The following is a 20,516-nucleotide window of genomic DNA, read 5'->3' as shown; positions in this document are numbered from 1 at the left end:
ACATGCACTTGATGACCAGACCTCAAAGCCTTGTTCGACGACTTCGACAAGGACACAGTGGAGCCTTGAGTAAGCTTGTAGGACATCGTGTCCCATACAAAGCTGCTTCTCGCCCTCCTGGTACTTGGCATCTGCCCAATCGATACTGCCTTGTGGACTGGTCTGGAGTGGACCGTGAGATGAGTGATGTCTTCATATCGCGGAAAAGGTATTGCTACAACCCCTGACGATATGGGCCTTCCAGGTAGGTTTGGTCATTAGACTCTCTTGATGTGCTTTTGTTGAGGAAGTCGAAGCTTTACTTGCTCAGAATATTGGCAGGGCAGAGTTGTTCCATTGAGAATATTAGTCCAGCTCTGCTCCTCAGCCCAAGTTGCCTCTCTTTCGACTCTTGACATTCCTTGTGCTTGCTCTATTCAGAAGATCCGACCTCTCGTGCCTTGTTCGTCTGCCTGGAACCTTGGTGGTCACGCCCTCCTACAGTCGCCAACATGGTCGCCCCTTCGGTGCTATTCAACCCCGTGTCGCTCAACATCACCATCACGCTCATCCTTGATTCATACGGGGTGAACTACCTGCCCATCAGCAAAGGTGTAACAGGCTTCTTCAATGACTTCAAACCCAGCGGGAAGCAGAGCAAAGGCGGCGAGAAAGCAACTGCTACCCGAGGTAGGATCATGGTCGGCCAGCCAGCTGCCGGTCACCAGCCGGCAGAGGATATGAAGGGCGACCTTCCCGCAATGCAGACCTTTGATGACAATGGCTATCATCTGAGCGAGTACGTCGAGTTCGAGGGCGGCGCGAAGGATCACACGGAGAAGCATATCGATTATTATCTGTGGCAGCACAAGGACACCTTGGGTTCGAAGTACCGTCCGGACCCATCTTATCTTAATCTGCACTCGAGTAAGTCTTCTTTGATCGCATCATTACTTGTTCCAGAGCCCCTTTCTGACATTTCGTCACAGACAAGGACAATGCTGTCTGCATTGCGGCCGTCGGGTGAGTTCTCTTCACGTCATGTCCGGTGGTCTGTGCAGGTTTGGCAGTGGCAAGGATAGAGCTCTATCACTGAGCCAAAGCCATCAGCAAGCCATCGCATGGTTGCGTGCTTCCATGTGGACACTCACTGACAAGGCGTTGGGCAGACTCCAGACACCCATCTCTGACCAGGAGTACATCATCACCGGTGATATGCTCAAGCACTGTGGTTACAAATATTACGACTCTGAGGTAGTCATTCCTCAGGGCGCCGACGAGAGCCAATCTGTCGAGCACAGGGTTAGTACCTGCCCCTGCTATGACTCTTGTGAACCAATAGCCACTGACAGAAGGCCCATCACAGCCATACTGCTTCTGGATCGGTGGTGAACAGCCCGACATCCCGGACCACCTCTTCTTCCACTTGCCGGACTTGACCAACAGCCAACAGGCCGCCAAGGTTTACAACGAAAGCAAGGAGCAGCTCTGCAACGTCCCTCCCCGCATGAACTACTACTCCGGCGACATCAAGAAGAAGAACTGGCGCCCCTCGGTCTTTCAGCCAAACCTCGAGTACTACGAGAGGGCTGACGGCAGCATCAGTGACAATTCCACCCAGTTCGACGCCGGCTGGGTCCTGGACCGCAACCACTGGAAATGGAGAGTCACTCTGGATGGCGAGAGCAGCTACGCTCCGCTCCTTCCCGGTGAGGAACACAACCCTGATGCTAAGGATGGCATCAAGCTTCCACCTCTCAAGCGCGCGGTCTCACCGAAGTTCTGGGACCAGTGGGACCACATCTTCTCCCTGACCAGCAACACTGCGGAACGCTACAGCGCCAAGACCAAGTGTGCCGAGATCGAGAATGGCTTCGCTGGTCCGGATTGGGCGAACAGTGCGGAGAAGCTGTACTGCCATATGCGCACCGGAGAGGTCCTGCCGTTCTGTGCTGATGCTCAGGACGAGCGTGCTTGCTTCGACATCGAGAATGAGGTGCTCAGAGAAGGCATGTCGAGCGAGAGGAAGTCGGCGAGGGATCTCAAGACGCTCAAGAAGACCCAGAGATGGGACTTCTCTTGAGGCTCATATCACCCGGCTGGTCTGCCGTCGGAGTCATGGGGGCTTGCTGTTCACCTGACGGGCGTGGTGCTGGCCGACGACGCATTGGCTTAAACGAGACTTCTGCAGGAAAGTCTTCATCTGCCATACTCAGGATTCCCATGTTGCTGCCGACGGTCAGAGATTCTGGGACAAAATTGCCAACAACGATTCTGCTCTCTTCGATGATGGCCTCATCGAATGTTGAGAAGTCCTAGAGGGCTGCAGATTATCAACGCTCAATCTATTCGGGTGGGAGGGAGGAAAAAACAAAACTACGTCGTTCCCATCAACAAGAACAATACCGTCGACATGATCGTCACCGCCCAAAACAGCAGCAAACCATCATCATTTGTTTCTTCAACACTAATTAGAAAAGCTCGGAAAAGGTGTCATCACCACAAAATACCAAAAACAATGATTTGGTCGCTTCAGCATTGAACTTCACAAGCATCTCGACGCATTTGCCATTTATCACATTCTACCACAAAACGAGAGACATCGTGAAGTCGGTCTGGGCCAGAGGAAGGATTTCCCAGAAGACCTCGGGACCCATACCCTCTTAGGTCGCCGCTCGTACCGTCCGGTGGCCGTCGTCATCACTGCGTGGAGGAAAACGCACGACGGGCGGAGCGTGGTACATTTCTGACCAGGGTACGAGGCCTTCACTTTTGTTGTCTGTCAGATAAAAAAGCATAAAAATTGGAAATGATAAAAAATTAGACCCAAATGTGACTTGCCAGAAGACAGCATTGGTGATACGGCGACGACAACCACCAACACATTGTCTTCGCTGTCTCTTGAGACGCTATCCTACCTCTACGTGGCCAACCCTCTTGGTTGGCACTGGTTCTCTTTCAGCCGACCTTGCCACACAATTACTCCATGGAGACACAGCTTCCGAAGTTGCAGAGGGTATACGCCAGTATATCTTGAGAGGATCGACTAGGCAGGACCTGTTGACAGAAGCTCTGAGGACCTTGACGCGCCGCGAGATGAGAAGCATCGACAGTGTGTAACATGTTGAAGTTAGGGATACCAGAAAGAGCGACGATGGACATAAACTGTGACGTGATGCTTCGTTCACGCCGCGTTCCTTCCAACCTTGGAAAGAAGCACGCTCCTTCCATCCAACCACGTCCAGAATGGGACCTGAATCGATCCTTCCCGTCGCGTACCTGCCTCTCCTCGACACCAGGATGCAGCTCAATTGAGGAAGCCACGTTGGGCCTCCGACTCGATAAATGCGAGTGGTGCACAGTCCAGAAAATGAAGCTCTGCTTCTTCCTTCTCTTGGATGGATTTTTCTGGACTGTGCACCACTCGCATTTATCGAGTCGGAGGCCCAACGTGGCTGTCTTGGGCACAGGCTCGTTTCTCTGTACCGTTGCGACAAAGTCCTTCCATGGCAGCATCATTGCCAATTCGTGGCATTGGACAGATCAGTACCTAGGTGGTCAGGTCAGCAATCGACGCTCTGCTTGAATTTGCCTATGGCTACGCCCACATCCGGACCTATCATGATAGCCAGACAGGGCCAGCCTCTCGATCCTTGCCGTCTCGAGTTTGTCGACCGCGGTTCTACTTTGGCACAGGAGCGAAGTTCACAATCCCTGATTTGAAAGCATCACTGCAGTCGTGCTTGCAGACATTCATATCAGGTAAGGCATACCTACGTACCAGATGTATGTATCATCTTCGAGGCTTTTCATCCCGCTTGTGGGGCAGTCTATGATTGCTGCTTCGGTTCCAGGATCCTGGAGTATGCAATGACTGCACAGGTATTGTCGTACGTGCGTGGCAGCACCGTCTAGCCGAGAAGGTTTCACTTCATACGACTATATAGCGGCCCTTCCGCTCCGATGATAGAGGCTGAGCAATACTTACAGCCAACTCTTCTGCCATCAAGTCACGCAACGAACCGAAGGTATACACACGTCACCGATATCCGATCATCGGTGTCCCAAGCCGCCAAATGCCGAACAAAATCGCCGCTCACGTGGCTGAAGGGAAGCAGTACTTTCCCCTTGCCTCCGGTGCTCAAGATGGCTGGCACAAAGATGGCCGAGCTACTGCTACATGCTACTGTGGCGCCATTCAGCTGTCCTTTGTAAGTCCCAGTATGACCCATGCAATTGTTTTATGCGCTGACATGAAATCCGAGCCAGTGGAGGGTCCTGGATTCGTAGGCACATTCGTCTGCCACTGCCCTGATTGCCACAAGTTCACTGCCTCCATGTTTGCGTCCAACTTCACCGTCCTTGATGAGCACCTGGTCCACGAGCGCGGGCAAGACAACTTCACGATTTACAAGCAGAAACAGACAATTGTGTCCGGAATGAATATGAGCAACTACTTCTGCAAGACATGCGGATCGCTCATGTATCGCATAGCTGAGGATTATCCGGGGGTCAGTCTCCTTCGGATTGGCACGGTCGACGACTTCACCCTGATGGAGACTAAGCTCAGGCCGCAACTCGAGCAATTCACCGAGAATCGAGTCTCCTGGGTGCATGAGATTGAAGGGGCCAGGAAGGCTGGTCGTATGGGGTTTGAAGGCGCAAGCGCGAAGGCCAAGCAAGCTAAAGTATGAAATGAGACAGTCTATTACGACAACAGACACGAGATGTACATGCTCATCTTCGGCCAGTTGCCCTCATCATCTGTCTCTCCATGGTGTTGAATGACGCTTCGGATGCGTAGCAATCATGTATACAGACGGCCTTAAGGATTACCTGGATAGGAAATGCTTATGTCCCATTTAACCGAATTCGTCTATCTTGTATACCTGGGATGCGTATGATCGTCGGGTAGGGAGCCCCCGTTGGGCCACTACGGCCGGTAGACATAGCAGACAGGACGCCTCCATGATCTTGGCCGCGTCTCAGTCGCTCGTTCAGTATGCTTACCCAAGCAGCGGCCGACCAGCCTTTTACTGACTCGGGCTAGCTCACTTCTGCCAAGACAATTCTGTACCTTTGCATGGACAACATGCGATTTTTCATAGTCGTCTGCATCCCGTTGCTGAGCCCGGTGGCATCTACTGCACTCCAATGCTCCATCAACGATCTTGGCGATGGGTCGATGTCCATGTCCACATTCTTGGCCTCCGCCGCTTGCTTGTCCGACTTGCGGCCTCGCTTAAGGAGGCACTCAACGTGTCTCCGATAATGGCCTGTCTCGCCTACGACGGACCTCTACATCAAGCCGTGTCCGTCAGTCGTTGAGGTATGAGAGATGTATATCTCCAGGATGAGCCTCTAGCACAGCTGCGCAGTGGACTGCGTATACACGATGGCTCAAGAACAGCTCTCGAATAACGCATGGCGAGTTCCGAAAGGCAGCAACGGTTTCGACGCCCTAGAGCTCAGCCGAGGTGTGCCAATAGAGAAGGTTGGGGATCGTGACTGCCTCGTCAAGATCGAAGCAGTCTCACTCAACTTCAGAGACCTCATGATAGCCATGGTAAGATCCGGGTGTTCACCTGGTAGCAAATCATGTTCTGATCCTATTTCCAGGGTGTCTATCCATTTCCAATGAAGGGCGATGTTGTTCCGGGCTCAGATGGCGCAGGCACCGTCATAGCAGTCGGCAAGAAGGTGACACGGTTCCAGAAGGGCGACAGGGTCTGCACAACTGTCAATCAGGCGCACCTCGCTGGTCCTCTCACACCAGCAGCTTCTCTGACTGGTCTAGGAGGATCACTGGACGGTGTCTTGCGATCATACGGCGTGTTTCCAGAGTCAGGCCTTGTTTCGGTACCATCGAGGCTCTCGTTTCGTGAAGCGAGTACGCTTCCTTGCGCTGCAGTCACCGCATGGAATGCCTTCTACGGCCTCCCAGGTAGAGCGCCGAAGCCTGGTGACACCGTACTCACCTTGGGATCTGGAGGCGTGAGCCTCTTTGCGATCCAGTTTGCGGCTGCTGCAGGCGCCACTGTCATCTCGACCACATCAAGTGCCAGTAAAGGCGAGAAACTTAAAGCACTTGGGTCGTCACACATCATTGATTACAACAAGGACAAATCCTGGGGTCAGACTGCGAGATCACTCTCTGCTGGCGGCGATGGCGTTGATTTCATTGTTGAAGTCGGGGGTCCCTCGACGCTGTCGCAGTCAGTCTCTGCCATTAAGGCGGATGGAATAATCGCTGTTGCTGGAAGCATCGGCAGTGACATGTCTGCCAAAAGTGATCCTGGGTTGTTGAGTACTTGGACGTCGAATTGTGTTGTACGAGGTATTGCGGTCGGATCTCGAGCGTTGTTAGAGGACGCGATTCGAGCTATTGAGGCGAAAGGTATTCACCCAGTTGTGGATGAGAAGCCCTTCACGCTGGAGCAGCTGAAGGAAGCGTACTCGTATATGCTATCGCAGCGAAATTTTGGAAAGGTGGTCATAGATATTCAGTAAGTCAGGAGGAAAGGTCTTTTGCAGAGGACCGATCAAGGGTGGAATAGTGAAAGAGATTGGCTTAGAGCTCAACTCAGGCTTGGTTGCCAAGCTCTTTCCTTGGCGTTGCCGAAAGGCGCGCCATTTCCGTGCCCGGTCGTGAGGATCTCATCTCGTTACTGTGCAAGTGTGGCTGCCCATTGCTGCGTTGGACCTCGACTGTTTGTGTCCAGTTGACCGAACGCATCGCCGGCGTACAGACTTCCTGCATTGACGTAGTCGAGATGCTGTGCCTGTGTATGGAGCTTGGTCAACATATCGCGGTGCTCAGCTGAATCGAGACGATCGAGCCACGACTTCCAACACAAGCCCGCCAGGAATGCGCGCATCCGAGTCCCATGCTTTTTCGCTTGATCTTCACCAAGGCGGCTAAGTATGTAAGCCATAACGTACGACTGATGAAAGCTTCCAAAGAGCCACATCCACGGTCTGTAGCGGACGTCAGTCATCTGGGCTTGACTCGTTTCTAGCACCGTCATGGCCGCGTCGTCCATTTCGTCCTTGAGAGCGTCGGTCTGTGGCTGATGTTCAGAGCAAACGATCTGGTGCCGCAGAATCATCATATTGATTTTGGCCTTCGAGCATCGATTAGCAGAGAACCAGAGTATGAAGCGCGGATATACCTTAAGGACTCTGCAGGTCAGTATCAAGAAGCCGTCACCACGTCGAGACTCATCAGCATGACGTAAATACTCATGCTGTAGGAACTGCAGTTTCTGGCTAGCGATATCCCGACAACGGTTGACCGCCTCCTCCGATGGCACACCAGCAAGCTCTTCAGTGACAGTGTTGATAAGACGCATCATTTCCATACGAACGAGCAGCAGGGTCAAGTCTGTTATGCCTCTCCTTGATTGAGGTGTCTGATCTAGCGTTGGGTGGAGGTCGCAATCATTCACATTCAGCGGGTATACGAAGTCATCCCACCAACTGTAGTCACGCGTCAACGGCCGACACTCCTCTGCACATCGGTTCTGCACTGCGACGATAGACCACCAACACCGGCGATGCATCTCTGTCATGAACGGCGTCGACATAGGTGCCAGACTTCGTGCCATCGCTCTTGCCTGACGGGATAGCGGTCCGATGGATTGGTCTTCGCCTTGGGCTCGGAGCACGACCTGCGCGACAGTATCAGCCTAACCAGGTGTTATCAAGAAAGGAACTCCATCCTACAAGTAACAACGCGATGGCTTGCAGCGAATGCAGACTCGGCGATATGTCCATAGATGAATCGCTAAGCATATCGTCGATCTGGGCGCGAAGTGCCGCACAGAGCGTGGTTGCGCAAAGATCGTCGGGAGCCGTGCCATCATCTTGATCCATGACACTCACGGCTGCGAACAAGATGCTGGCCAGCAGCATGCTTGCGGCCTTATCTGCCATCCAACCACCATTTCTTGCAGCTGCCAGAACGACGGGAGTGAAAGAAGGCGCGTGGACGAGTCTCGTCATCGGCTCGACTCGGTCTGTGAAGACATGCCACAAGTATAAAGTGCTCGATTCGCTTATATATGGCGTCGGCTTGACTGAGGCCAGCATTGCCGCTTCGACAAAGATTGGGTCGGAGCCTTCTTGCGGCAGAGGGCAGGGAAGGCCGACCTCTTCAACGTTTCCGAGCATAAGCCCGAGGTCGACTTGATGCATGGAAGCAGTCGCTTCGGGCCCAGTGGAAGCAGCTGCGACAGTGTTCACCATGCTCGGGTCCAGCTGCTCGCTCGTCCAGGACGCTGAGCTCGCTGTAAGGTTGGTGGCATCTACCCGGTGCTGTAGCTCCTGCAGAATGTGCTCGAGCTCTTTCTCGCGTGCAGTACTGTGCTTCTTGTAAGGGCCACGCTTGCCAGGTCCTCGTCTTTCTCCCGGAGAGGAGGGCTTATAAATGCATGGAAGCTTGGCCTTTGAGCATGAAGAGCAGCCATCACTCAGACGATCGCACTTCAGCTTGCGCCGATAGCACGAAGTGCATGAGCTTGTGGCCATCGGCTGTGAATCTGCATTCGCAAACACCAGATCCAAGCGTTCGATCTAGATAAGCGAGTAGCTTATATTATTCCTTAGCTGCTTTGCCAGACATACACTGACCCTCAACGCCGGGGCCACGGCGAAAAACCTCCGACATTTGCACGCTGGCGTGGGGGACGAAACAAGGAAACTGAGTCATTCGACGCAGGTGTATATGCCAGTGGTGTTTTGTACTGTTCACCGACAGTCCCCGGCGAAGGAAGAGATCTTCCTTGCTACCGAATTCGGCAACGCGCGGGCCCGACTCACACTAACCCTCAAGCCCCTCCCGCCCGTTCACTCAGGCACCGAATCAGGACCACGGTGCCCTATGTCCCTCCTTTGGGTAAACTCACTCATATCCTGCCCTTTTTCTACCGCTGCAAGCCATTGGTCAGGATCGAAGTCAACCCCGATCATGTTCTTGCGGTATGCTTCCGACCGCATGAACGCATCTGCTTCTCCAGCACTCATCAGATCAGCCTGCGTCTCAACAATGTTACCATCAGGATCATGGTAGTACACGCTAATCGTCGGACCGTGGTTGACACTCCAGAAGGGCATTATGTGCCGCTCTTTCCGCGCCTTGTATGCCATAGCGAGCTCTTCAACGGAGGCATGCGTAAAAGCCAGATGCTAACCACTTCGTTAGCACTTCGGTGTGCAGAAATTGGGCGGTCGCGATGTACCTCTAGTCCGCTTGAGGCTTTGACCTTGTCCGCGATATCTGGTATGCCGATGATGCCAATGCGGTGATGCTCGTCGTCATAGCGAATCAAGACCATGACATTCGGTTCTTCAAAGGCAAGCGTCGCCCCAAGAAAGTCAAGGTAAAAGTCGCGAAGTTGATTAATCTTGTTCGTGCGCAGTACGGCATGCGCGAACTTGACAGGCGTTATCGCAGCCTTGGTGTTGGTCGACGCCATCTTCTGCTTTCTATGATGGGCAGATCGACAGCTTCTGTCGCTGCATCGTCTATCCCACTGCTTTTCTAGTGGTTTGATCTGATCTGCGACTGTGATGGAGAAGCCATGCGGCGCCGAAAGTTCGGCATCCGCAACCTACTACTTGACTCCATCAGGACGGCCCTTAGCAATCAATCATCAGGACTACTGTAACTGTGAACGCGATGTGCCGATAAAGCGATCGAGATCCCGTCAGCCGAGTCAGCCGTTGAGGCACTCGCGGAGATGTTGCAATGCTTCAACGCCGCGACAAGGACTACCCTACCGCCGAGTACACGACCAAGCTCACTGTTCCGAAGCCTACTTGGGAGAGGTATCGTAGTGAGGTACTGACTGTGCTCATTCAGTCGTCCTCTCGTATCACCACCTCGAGGACACCTATGCTCTCGATCTCTGCCGTAACCCGGTCGCCAATCTGCAACCACCTATTTCCATTCGCCTTCGCGGACCCAGCTGGCGCCCCAGTGAAGACCATGTCACCCGCTCGAGCGTCATGAACTTGCTCAATTCCTGCAACTGCTCTTCGGGAGAGTACAGCATATCCTTCGTCGATCCGTCGACCATTTGCTCTCCGTTCACCCATAGCTTCAGGCTCAAGTCCCCTATCCCGTCCGGCAGAGACTGTTTAGGTACCATTACCGGTCCGCATGGCGCCAGAGTGTCCTGCGCTTTACCGCGGCCGACGTCCATGCCGATGTCCTTTGCAGTCTGCAGGTCACGACATGACAGATCAAGCCCGACTGTATAGCCGGCAATGGCATCTGCTGCCTCTTCCAGTGTCTCACAATTCCGTAACGGTCGACCCAACACAATCACAACCTCGATCTCCCAGTCGAACTCCTTTGTCATACGTGGCTTACGTACCGTCTGGCCCGGGCCGACCAGTGAAGTCGTCGGTGGCCGTAAGAAGTATGGCATGGGCATCATCTTTTCCGCTGGCAAGCCCATTTCCCGCAGGTGGCCTCCGTAATTCGCACCCACGCAGATTAGCTTTCGCGGAAAGCGAATTGGCGTGTCTGTCGAGACACCTGCCGCAGCTAAGTCAACCGCCGCCGTTGTGCCTTTGTTGTGTTCAATGCCTGAAGCAATGCTGCTTAATCTCGGCATGGCGGTGGGCCAGTCCTGCAGCAGGTCCATCATGGTGGTATCGGCAGGGTAGTCCTGACCGTTGCCGGTGTTCCCCAGCTTGTAGAACTTGCCTGCGACCTGCATGGCTGCGCGGTAGCCATTGCTCGTCCTGAGCGTAGCAAGGGCGAATTTCGTCGACATTGTTAGTTCTGTCAGAATTGTTCCCAGCGCGAAATCGGATGTTCATGTTTGCGCCTCGAATTGAGGGATCATTCTCCTTTGAGCTCATGCGAGCAGGACTGCCTAAGTGCTGTGCGAGCCGACCGGTCCCGAATCTTCGAGACCGAACTCGATCGTGTTTCCAAAGACAAGCAGCGCCTGAGGCTTCACAAGCTTGACGCGTGTTCGGGCCCGGATAAAGGTCCTGTACATCGAGATATAATTCCAGATTGTCCAGATGCCAAGGCAAGAAATCTCTCGACACGGCCCGCTACACGCACACACCAGACCATGCCGTCACCACCAGCCGACGAACACTCAACCACGAACCCCCTTCCGCCTCCGCCATCGATAAAAGGCATCGACCACCTCAAACTCCCCGTCCACTCCCTAACCAAAACCCGCGACTTCTACACAACCATACTTCCCTTCACCCTCATCCCAGCCTACGACCACCGCACGCCACCGGCGGCCTTTTCGCCAGATCCTCACCCACAAACCCACGAACCTCCTTCTCGAGCTCCGCTACGACCCCGACCAAGCCAGCGCCCAACGCGGCTCGGACCCCATCACCTGGGCAGTCAGTACGCGTGCAGACCTGGAAGGATGGGCTCAGTGGTTTGACAAGCATGGTGTAGAGCACAGTCGCGTGCTGATGGGCTTGAAGAGCTGGGTCATGGCTTGTGAGGATCCGGATGGGAGGATTGTGAGGTTGTATGTGCAGGATGAGGAGCATAAGTGGACGAGTAAGCCGGATCGGGATGAGAGGTGGCTTGGGACTGTGGTCGCTGATCCTGGTGAGTGATCGGATCTGGCTGTCTGAGGAAGTCCAGGGTCGGTGGGGCGAGCGTGATCGTCCCATTGGCGATCGTACGGTGTGCGTTGCGCTCGAAAGTCGGCCCTTGGGAAGGTTCCCGAAATTTCGGGGCCGGGCACAGAAGGACGGAGCAGTGGCATAGATGGAGCACCGACGAGGCAGGCAAGCACGCAGGTGGCCACAATATCGTTCGGTATGGCGATCCATGGCCGTAGACGCTGGCGCGTTAGTTGGTAGCATTGATAATGTCGTAAGGTGCCTTACATATGCACCGATGATCCTGCTTAATTTCTGTTCTTGAAAAGGCCTGCGCCTGGCCTCATCACCACCACAACACTTCAGCACCAGCTCACTCTCGCTTAAGCTCGATCAACAGCCCGCCACAATGACCCTACACGTCGCCATCATCGGCGCTGGCATCGCCGGCCCGACCCTCGCCCTACACCTACAATCGCACCCATCCATCACCACAACCATCTATGAAGCACGTCCACATGGCAGCATCGAAGAAGGCCAGCACATCTCGCTAGCCCCAAATGCGCTGCGGGTGCTATCACACATTGGTGTGTCGGCGAAGCTCAACGCGATTGGAAACTCGTATGAGGAGCTGGGCCTGAGGAACGCGGCGGCGAGTAAAATTGCGGAGTTTGACAATGGGAGCGTGGATCGGTATGGGTTTACGGCGATGCGCATCCACAGAAGGCATGTGGCGAGGGTGTTGGTCGAGGAATGTGAGCAGAGGGGCGTCAGGATGAGGTGGGGGGTCAAGTTGAAGGGGTTGGTCGAGAGGGAGGACGGAAGGGTGGAGATGCGGTTTGCAGAGGCGGATGGAAAAGGAGTGAAGGAGGTCGCGGACTTGGTGGTTGGCGCGGACGGGTTGCACTCGGTGGTACGGGAATATGTGAATCCTGGGAGTGAGAGTGTGTTTGAGCACATGCTCGGAGTGACGGGGTATCTGCAGCGGAGTGAGTTGGGAGCGTTGGTGGAAGGGGTGCAGTTGCCATCGCATTTCATTGGGAAGAATGGGTTCATGGCTATCATGCCGTCGGACGTGGCTGGCGAAGAAATCGGATTCTTTTCGACCATGGAGTTTCCGCAGGAGCGGACAAGGGGAGAGTGGAGGGCGTTGTACGACGACAAAGAACAAATCAGACAGATTCTGAAGGACCGATTTAACGCTGCTGAAGGATGGTGTGATCTCGTCAGTGGGGTGTGCGAAGTCTCGAAAGCTCAGACTCTTTGCTCCTGGCCGTAAGTGGCTGACCTGTTGCTGTGTCGCGGATGCTGACCGTTGACAACAGATTCTTCATCGCGCCGCCGATGCCGCGATGGCGGTCCTCCAGTGACCGAGTGATCATACTTGGTGATGCAGGTAAGATGTCATAAAGTGTTGTGACAAACACCTTGGTTACACAACCCTGGCCACACCTTCTTATCTGTTCCCGTGGTATGGAGATAGGCTAATCTGATACAGCGCACGCTATGATACCCACAGGCGGGCTTGGGGCGTCTTTGGCATTGGAAGATGCGGAATGCCTCTCGCAGACGATCCGCTCCTGGACAGACGCGAAGCTCGATCGTCAAGCTCTGCATTCTCGGATGGAGAAGTGGGAAGCACACCGTCGTGAGCGGCTCGCACTCGTCCAAGATTTCACAAACAAGAACAGATGGATGCGTGCCGCGGGAGGTACGTGGGCGTTCCAATATTTGAAGGAGTGGTTCATGTGGGCTTTCTTCAAGTTCGTAGGGAGCGGTGGTCAGGCTGATCCCATATACCGCTACGATGCGAAGATCTTTGCTCAATCACTATCTGATAGTCAGGTCTAGATAATGGTACGATCGGAGGGGAGGTTGGGGCATGCCGTTGGAGCACCTTCAGTGACCATGGCCAACTCCGACAAGCGCCTCAGTTCTCGAAATGTCCCGCCATCTCCTTCAAGCCCGGAACCTAGTTATCGGTTTGGCAATCCGTGCTTCATTTTAGGCCATGCTGAAACGACTTGCAAAGGACATAGCCAGTTCCGGGGCGTAGAATCACGTAGTATTGTCTTAGCATGAATGACGACTTGCCTGCAGAGATGAGCATCATGTACTCTACAGGCAGCAACCGGCGATGCTTCATATCTGTCAACCTGAGGAAGCTGCGTTGTGCATCCGACAATCATCTGCCGCTCGAGATACGTCGAGAGTAAGGGTGCTCGAAGTGTACTCTGGACGCGTGTCGAGCGGCAGATGAGTGTCGAATGCACAACGCAGCTTCCTCAATATCCCTCTTTCCTTGAGGACATATTGAGAGACAAGGCATCATGGATGAGAGGCAAATAGGTGAGTAACATTGGAAGAAGCGAGTCGAAAATCGTGATGCTGCGGCAGGAATATTGCCAGGTCTGGGAGAAGGCGTCGAACGCACCTGGCATTGAGAGAGGGTGAGGCCGCTTTACGCGTGCTCGTCCACACATGTACTCTCGTTTCTGTCGCGGGTGGGCATGGCGTCGGCGAGGGTGCGGGCGATCAAGCTCGTAAGATACTAAAATATTGGCAAACCTTGACATCGTTGCCTTGACGCCTCCGGTCTTTACAACGAGGTGTTCGTATCGCTGGCAGAGTTTTGGGCCTGCCTCCAGAATGACCACAAATGACATGCCCCATCCTTCACGCGTCGACAACTCCTGATCTATGAGACGTTGGCGCCTGGGCGCCGCCGACCATTGGCCCTCTGGTCCTCGAAACCCAGAGCGAGCACTGCCCTGGTGACAGTCTGCCAGCCCGAGCGTGCATCGTCTTTTCTTTATCACCATCCATGACGCCTTGCATCGGGTTGACCGAGGGGCCAACATCGTAGAGAGCTGTACCAAGCAGTGCAATCGATCATTGAGATCCATTTACAAGCATTCGCCAAAGACTTATGGCAGCACGCTATTCAAATCCATATCTGAGCCTTGCAAAAAAGAGGCTAGACAAATCGCAATACCCGGTCCCACTTACGAGACAAAGATCGAGCTTTCATTAGTGAAACAGACACTGTTAGTACGATGGGAACTAAACCGCAGTCCTGCGAGATGTTCTTACAAGAGGCAGAGTATGATACGTTTGCGTCGTGATTTCAGTCGGGTTGAGCTGGTCGGTGAAGCCCAGAGGACGCGACGCAATCGTCCCAATGTTAGCCCCCATGCAGCTGAACGTCGACAGTCTGTACCTTGGCCCCTACTACTAGTCGATCTGTCGCTACACTGCGTGCTGTCGATGCCTCGATGATCCAGAACGGGCGCAGAAGTATGTGCATGCAGCCAAGCTCTAACGATCTGCTACGTCAAGCACTAGTTCCAGTCGAAGCGAAACCGGTCAACCATGCGCCTTCTTAGGCTGATTTTGGGCTGGTGTTTTTCAACCCATCCTGTATATATCCATAGATGGCCCAGTATGTGCTTATTATCCTCGTCGAAGAAGCGTCCTCCATTCACCCTAGCAATCAACGATAATCTGCTCGACCGAGCTTCAGGAGATGTCTCATCAACCCATGCGGACAAGCGACGCTAATCGAATGCCACGGGAAGCCTCGCCTGACACAGCATTTCACATCTTGACAAAACAGAGCGGCGACAGCCCAAATACAGAGACGTTCGCGCCAGAAGGAATACGGCGACCCCTCGTGAACTCACATACAAAGAGCGAATATGATATCGACGATGACGAATGCTCGACTCGTCCTGGTCTTCGAAAAAGGAGCCGCGCAGCATGGCGGCGCTTCGGTCTCGATACGTGGCTGCAAGAGCTCTTCAGTATAGGCCTTAGCTTTATTTGCCTGGCAGCGTTAGTGATCCTACTATTACAGTATGATCATAAGCCAATCCGGGAATGGACGGCTGGTATCACACTCAACGCTGTGATTTCCATCCTAATCACCATCTTGGACGCTGCTCTTGCATTGCCGCTTGCGTCGGGGTTTGGCCAGCTGAAATGGGTTTTGCTGAAGCGGAAGAAGCAGATTCTGCAAGACCTCCAGCAATTGGATTACGCGAGCAGAAGCACTACGGGCAGTTTCACGCTTCTGTTATCACTTCGGGGAAGGTCAGTGAAATGCATAAGTCGCATGTATTAGTGAATTTTTGACTTATTGCAGTATCATCGGTTCTTTGGGTGCGGTGTTGGCGATTCTAGTGTTAGCAGTTGGGCCGTTCGCGCAGCAAGTGGTCAGTGTTTCCCTCAAGGAAGAGGTGACCGGGCAAGCATCGCTTGGGAAAGCTGTCAACGCGACCGAGATGCTGACAATCAGTATGGGAGGTACGTAGGCCTCCACTCATTGTGTCCAGGGCTGGTCCACGCTCTACTCAGCGCCACCGGGGATATTCCTAACTGCGCTACAGGCGAAGGAGCGGTTGCGAGCGCCGCACTGCCCATGAGAGCAGCATACTACAATGCTCTTTACGGATTCCCTACCAGTGGTAGCCTTCCCAACCCCCCGTTTACCTGTCCCTCGGGCAACTGCACTTGGGATCCATTTGTCAGCCTGGCAGTCTGCAGCGAGTGCAGAGACATTGGCGAGCTTGTCCAGCGTGTCGAATGGACATCGTTTTCGACTTACGCAAACATATCATATGTCACCTGGGCGCTGCCGAACGAGTACAATAATCTCAACATCTCGATCACGGTCGACACTCAATACGCGAACCTCACCAATAGATTTTCGGACGGCATCATGAACGTTACTTCAATATGGAGTCAGCCGGGTGGGGACAGGTTCCCACTGGAGGGCTCATTCATGGCCATTGCGCTCCTGAACGGCTCAGCAGCGAACCCACTCGAAGTTACCGCGCTGGATTGTAGCCTCCGAGTATGTCTGAATGAGATAAGAGCACAGACTCACAATGGTGAATACACCGAGACTCGGACGGAGATAGAGAAGACAGTAGCCCAAGAAATCTCGTCAAACTATGCTTGGGGCTATGTGCCGAAAGACCCACGATGGGAGGGCTCGATTTTTATGGTATTGGGCTTCTTCGTATACGAACTACAAACCATGATAGGAAACATGTTCAACGGGACAGCCTACGACAATCGGAATCACTCGCTTAAGGGTGGCACCCTGGCCTTCGAATCGGATGTGATGCTTTCACTCTGGGAGGGAGGCAACCTAGCCGCACATCTGGAGTACATCACGAGGAGCATATCGATACACATGCGCGAGCAGAACAGTCCAGGGGCCGACTTTGCCATTGGCAGCTCGCACACTACGGAAGCTTACTACACAGTAAGATGGCTCTGGTTAATCCTGCCTAGTGCAGTCGTTGTCCTTGTGGCGACCTTTTCGTTGGTGCTCATGGTCGAATCGAGACGGACGAGAGCCAGTCTGTGGAAGAATAGCATGCTCGCAACGCTCTTTCACGGACTTGATGACAGTGCTAGAGGACGGCTCGTGGCCGAACATAGCAGTGGTTGACTTGAGAAGGCAAGTCAGATGGATGATTTCGCGGAAACGATACTGGTCGATCTTCGGCGTAACGAGAGTCACAGGGCAGAGGAGCTCGTTGTAAGCGATGATGACAGTGACTTGCGGGCGCGGCGACGTTAGAAGCGAACATGGGAGGTGAGCGCCTGTGTGAGCTCGATGCAGATTTTAGTTACTTATGCTTCCGTGCCCTGCGTGCCAAGCCTTTCTCCATAAATTTCTTGAGCGTCGTGAGATCGACTCCAGATTCATAAACTTATGAGGAATGCTTATGCACAACTAGAGGTCTAGAGGTTGTCTGATGAAGCAATACACTGAGTGCGCGATGTCCCGACGTGCCTCTTGAACTGCGACTTATGCCTGTCCTGTTCCTCGAAAGGACGACCAGCTGATCTACCAGACCAAGCGTGACCATGCCACCTAAAGTCGCGAATGGTACCGCTGGCAGTGATGCGGCTCGCCAAACCAGACGTGAGTAGCGCCCGCCCACTCTAAGTGCTCAGTCACTCACGCGTATAGACTCTACGTCAAGAACCTGAACGACAAGATCAACAAGACCGAGCTCAAAAGGGCATTGTACATGCTTTTCTCGACCTACGGCCCAGTCCTCGATATTGTAACGACACGAGTAGGCGCGAAGAGCCAGCATATGCGCGGCCAGGCACACATTGTGTACCGCGATATCCAGACAAGCACACAAGCTATGCGGACACTGCAGGGTTTCGATTTCTTCGGGAAAGAGCTGGTCATTGTCTATGGAAAAGGCCAGTCGAACATAATACCTAAGCTGCGAGGCACATTTGATGCGGCGCCGGCCGCAGCTACGTCAGAAGTCACGGAAGCACAGAAGTCGATATTCAATGCCCCCCCGTCGGCTATTCCCAGTAAGCCCGTTGAGAATGGTGTCAAGGCTGCGGAGGTCGCACCGCATGGCGTCAAGCGTCCCAGAGAGGATGAGCCGCCAGAAGAGGAAGACGATCAGTCTGATGCACCTATGGAGGAGGACGACGATGACGCTCCAATGCAGGAAGATTCTGACTCGGATTGAGCAATGCCGTCTACGAAAACATGCAGGCGAAAATCTCGTCTCAATTACCACATGGAACAGACCACAAGGCTGCGCATCCTTACCGCACCAGCATGCAGAGGATCTAGGCTACTATTGGGTGGCTCTCCACGGCTTCTTGAGAAGCAACGACGCTGCTCGGTACATGCAAACCCACCGCCGCACCAACAACACCGAGCCAGAGCATCAAATACTGCTCAGGTAACAGTCCTTCGCCCGTGTGAACGGCCAAAAGTGCCTCGTGGGTATTGCAAGGATGAATGAAGAACGACGGAATATCCGTTACTGGGTGATACTGGGCCCGTCAGAAGGTATGGTGCACGGTGGCTAGGTACTCACGGCCTGACTGATCCCTCCCAGGACACCAATGCTGCGAACAGCCTCGTGCAGATGGGACGGAACAAGAACTTGATGGATGGCTTCAAGGCTACCGAGGCCAGCAGCGATGAACCAGAGCATCGGCACTGAATAGGTCGGCGAAAGTGTGATCGAGAAATCGATCGTCAAGTTCAACCTTGATCGAGGATGAGCCACGAGCTTGGGGGCTGTCAGTCACGATAATGCTGCAGTTTGGCAGGGACCTCACCGTCTCGTCGTCATCGTCACCTATTTCATCCTCAGCAGCAATATCGGCTTCGCCGTCGCGCTTGGACGATTCTGCGAGGTTTGGCGACGTCGCGCTATATAGAGATGTAGCAAGAGATCGAGTCTGTCTGATGCGTAGTTCCCTTCCGGTCCAATTTACGCCAGACCAATTAGTGCCATTCAAGCGATCGTGACATAGCTGTTCTAGGGCTTCACAGGCACTTGCAAATTCGGTTGACGTGATGCTTGGGTACACGCTCAACATGAGGCCATCGACATTGATGGTGTTTTTGACCAGGACGCAGGGAGAGCATCAGAGAAGTGCATGCGGATATCATATCCATTGCCCAGGTGCCAACCTTAAAATTGGTGTAACGCCAGGCAGCGTTTATGCTCGCGTAAGTTTTAACGTTCATCAAGTTGTGTCTATCATGAGGCATTGAGGCCGGGTACGTAAGCTACTGTGGTAGATCGGATGAGCTGATCAAATGCCTCCGACGATGTTCGGCATTGCCCATACTAGCGAGCCTAGCTACGTCCATTCCCACCTTCGCACACATCATGTGCCAGACATTCGGGGCCAAATGTTTGACCATAACGTCCCCCAACCCTAGGACCATAAGGCCGGCAACTGGACAGGAGGGCCTATATACGATCCACGAGATTATATAAGAGGCCTAACAATCGTGTCTCTGTATCTTCAAGAGTCACTACAGTTGCGACCATGGAAGAGCACATCCTTCACACCGACTTCGGGGACCTATACACTGCAAGTAGCAGACCCTCAAATACCTCGACGATAAAGTCTAGCAGTCCAACCCTCCTCTTACTCCACGGGCAAGGATTCAGCTCGCGAGTCTTCGGTCCTCTCATCGAGCATGCAACCTCGTTGACCCAGAATCATTCCATCATTGTTTTCGACTACCCTGCCACGGCCGCTCCACCAACGCCCCGGACCCAAGCCAAGCCAATTATCACTACGCTACGCCTGCGCAGCGGTCAAGGTCCTCCAGCACTACCAAGTCACAGATGTGATCGTCTTGGGTTGGAGCGTCGGCGGCCACGTCGCACTCGAACTCATCTCTGCCATTGCAGCGGCCTCTGCATCAATCAAAATCCACGGCATCATGATCTGCGGCACACCTCCAGTACCCAAGCAGCATATCTCCGGGTTCAAAAAGGACGGCGCCGACGTCTCTGCCCTTTTCAACCCGGACGCGACGGACGAGGACCTCGGCAAAGTCGCCGATACGCTCATCCAGACCAGACCAGTACCGCAGTTCATCATTGACGACTTACAAAGACTAGATCGCCGGGCAGGACGATCAATGATTGTCAAGCATATGGAGGGGTCGTCGAGCAATCAGGTCGAGCTGTTGCATCAGTCAAGGGAAAATGGGTTGCGGTCGTGAATGGGGCGGATGAGCCGATGCTTGATCTGGACAGTGTTGAGGGGACTTGTAAGGGTGCTCCGCGGCTTTGGAGGGGAAAGTGTATACGGTTGGAAGGGCAGGGGCATGCGCCGATGTTTGATGATCCGGCTGGGTTTGCGGCGTTGTTTGGGGAGTTTGTGGCGGATTGCTGTTAGTACGAAAAGACCGGGCAGACAGCGTACGCTTGGGCAGAAACGCCTGAAGCAAGATGATGAGATGGATGTCACTGGATTCGCCCCGTCAATTAGCACCTGATGCTGTATTGGCATGGCAACATACTACAGGGTCCTTCCAGAGGTGACGCGAAGGAAGAAAGAAGGAGAGGAAGTCGAGGGCAATACGACTTACTTATACCTCGTCGAACAAGCGAAGTACTCGAACAAACACG

General features: G+C 53.7%; 10 protein-coding genes across 10 annotated transcripts; 8 read left to right on the top strand and 2 right to left on the bottom strand.

Annotated features, from left to right (window-relative positions):
• Positions 1-491: 491 nt before the first annotated feature.
• On the top strand, positions 492-2,062 carry AB675_264 (uncharacterized protein; the record flags this gene model as incomplete). The annotated part of the gene is made up of 4 exons (XM_018142639.1): positions 492-906; positions 969-1,002; positions 1,149-1,281; positions 1,346-2,062. The coding sequence occupies 4 exons, from the start codon at positions 492-494 to the stop codon at positions 2,060-2,062; spliced, it is 1,299 nt and encodes a 432-aa protein (XP_018005826.1).
• Positions 2,063-4,055: 1,993 nt separating this feature from the next.
• Positions 4,056-4,673, top strand: AB675_263 (uncharacterized protein; the record flags this gene model as incomplete). Its single annotated transcript, XM_018142628.1, has 2 exons — positions 4,056-4,190; positions 4,245-4,673. The coding sequence occupies 2 exons, from the start codon at positions 4,056-4,058 to the stop codon at positions 4,671-4,673; spliced, it is 564 nt and encodes a 187-aa protein (XP_018005926.1).
• A 701-nt stretch (positions 4,674-5,374) lies between these two features.
• AB675_262 (Zinc-type alcohol dehydrogenase-like protein) lies at positions 5,375-6,489 on the top strand (the record flags this gene model as incomplete). Its single annotated transcript, XM_018142617.1, has 2 exons — positions 5,375-5,545; positions 5,599-6,489. The coding sequence occupies 2 exons, from the start codon at positions 5,375-5,377 to the stop codon at positions 6,487-6,489; spliced, it is 1,062 nt and encodes a 353-aa protein (XP_018005639.1).
• Positions 6,490-6,644: 155 nt separating this feature from the next.
• Positions 6,645-9,455, bottom strand: AB675_261 (Biphenyl-2,3-diol 1,2-dioxygenase 3; the record flags this gene model as incomplete). The annotated part of the gene is made up of 5 exons (XM_018142607.1): positions 6,645-7,103; positions 7,152-7,649; positions 7,705-8,267; positions 8,886-9,165; positions 9,219-9,455. The coding sequence occupies 5 exons, from the start codon at positions 9,453-9,455 to the stop codon at positions 6,645-6,647; spliced, it is 2,037 nt and encodes a 678-aa protein (XP_018005737.1).
• Positions 9,456-9,837: 382 nt separating this feature from the next.
• AB675_260 (uncharacterized protein) lies at positions 9,838-10,763 on the bottom strand (the record flags this gene model as incomplete). Its single annotated transcript, XM_018142596.1, has 2 exons — positions 9,838-9,919; positions 9,967-10,763. 2 exons carry the CDS (start codon positions 10,761-10,763, stop codon positions 9,838-9,840), a joined length of 879 nt encoding a protein of 292 aa, XP_018005453.1.
• Positions 10,764-11,072: 309 nt separating this feature from the next.
• On the top strand, positions 11,073-11,586 carry AB675_259 (uncharacterized protein; the record flags this gene model as incomplete). The annotated part of the gene is made up of 2 exons (XM_018142584.1): positions 11,073-11,361; positions 11,420-11,586. 2 exons carry the CDS (start codon positions 11,073-11,075, stop codon positions 11,584-11,586), a joined length of 456 nt encoding a protein of 151 aa, XP_018005817.1.
• Positions 11,587-11,983: 397 nt separating this feature from the next.
• Positions 11,984-13,425, top strand: AB675_258 (6-hydroxynicotinate 3-monooxygenase; the record flags this gene model as incomplete). Its single annotated transcript, XM_018142573.1, has 3 exons — positions 11,984-12,849; positions 12,900-12,970; positions 13,073-13,425. 3 exons carry the CDS (start codon positions 11,984-11,986, stop codon positions 13,423-13,425), a joined length of 1,290 nt encoding a protein of 429 aa, XP_018005715.1.
• Positions 13,426-15,284: 1,859 nt separating this feature from the next.
• Positions 15,285-17,035, top strand: AB675_257 (uncharacterized protein; the record flags this gene model as incomplete). Its single annotated transcript, XM_018142562.1, has 4 exons — positions 15,285-15,377; positions 15,431-15,666; positions 15,719-15,879; positions 15,963-17,035. The coding sequence occupies 4 exons, from the start codon at positions 15,285-15,287 to the stop codon at positions 17,033-17,035; spliced, it is 1,563 nt and encodes a 520-aa protein (XP_018005529.1).
• Positions 17,036-17,457: 422 nt separating this feature from the next.
• On the top strand, positions 17,458-18,092 carry AB675_256 (U2 small nuclear ribonucleoprotein B''; the record flags this gene model as incomplete). The annotated part of the gene is made up of 2 exons (XM_018142551.1): positions 17,458-17,519; positions 17,564-18,092. 2 exons carry the CDS (start codon positions 17,458-17,460, stop codon positions 18,090-18,092), a joined length of 591 nt encoding a protein of 196 aa, XP_018005815.1.
• A 1,327-nt stretch (positions 18,093-19,419) lies between these two features.
• AB675_255 (uncharacterized protein) lies at positions 19,420-20,107 on the top strand (the record flags this gene model as incomplete). Its single annotated transcript, XM_018142540.1, has 2 exons — positions 19,420-19,699; positions 19,725-20,107. 2 exons carry the CDS (start codon positions 19,420-19,422, stop codon positions 20,105-20,107), a joined length of 663 nt encoding a protein of 220 aa, XP_018005356.1.
• Between the last annotated feature and the right edge of the window lie 409 nt (positions 20,108-20,516).

The sequence above is a fragment of the Cyphellophora attinorum genome (assembly GCF_001299255.1).
Source record: "Cyphellophora attinorum strain CBS 131958 chromosome Unknown Contig1, whole genome shotgun sequence".
Lineage (NCBI taxonomy): Eukaryota > Fungi > Ascomycota > Eurotiomycetes > Chaetothyriales > Cyphellophoraceae > Cyphellophora > Cyphellophora attinorum.
Note: the sequence above shows the minus strand (reverse complement) of the source record. Positions and strands in the feature narration are given on the sequence as shown.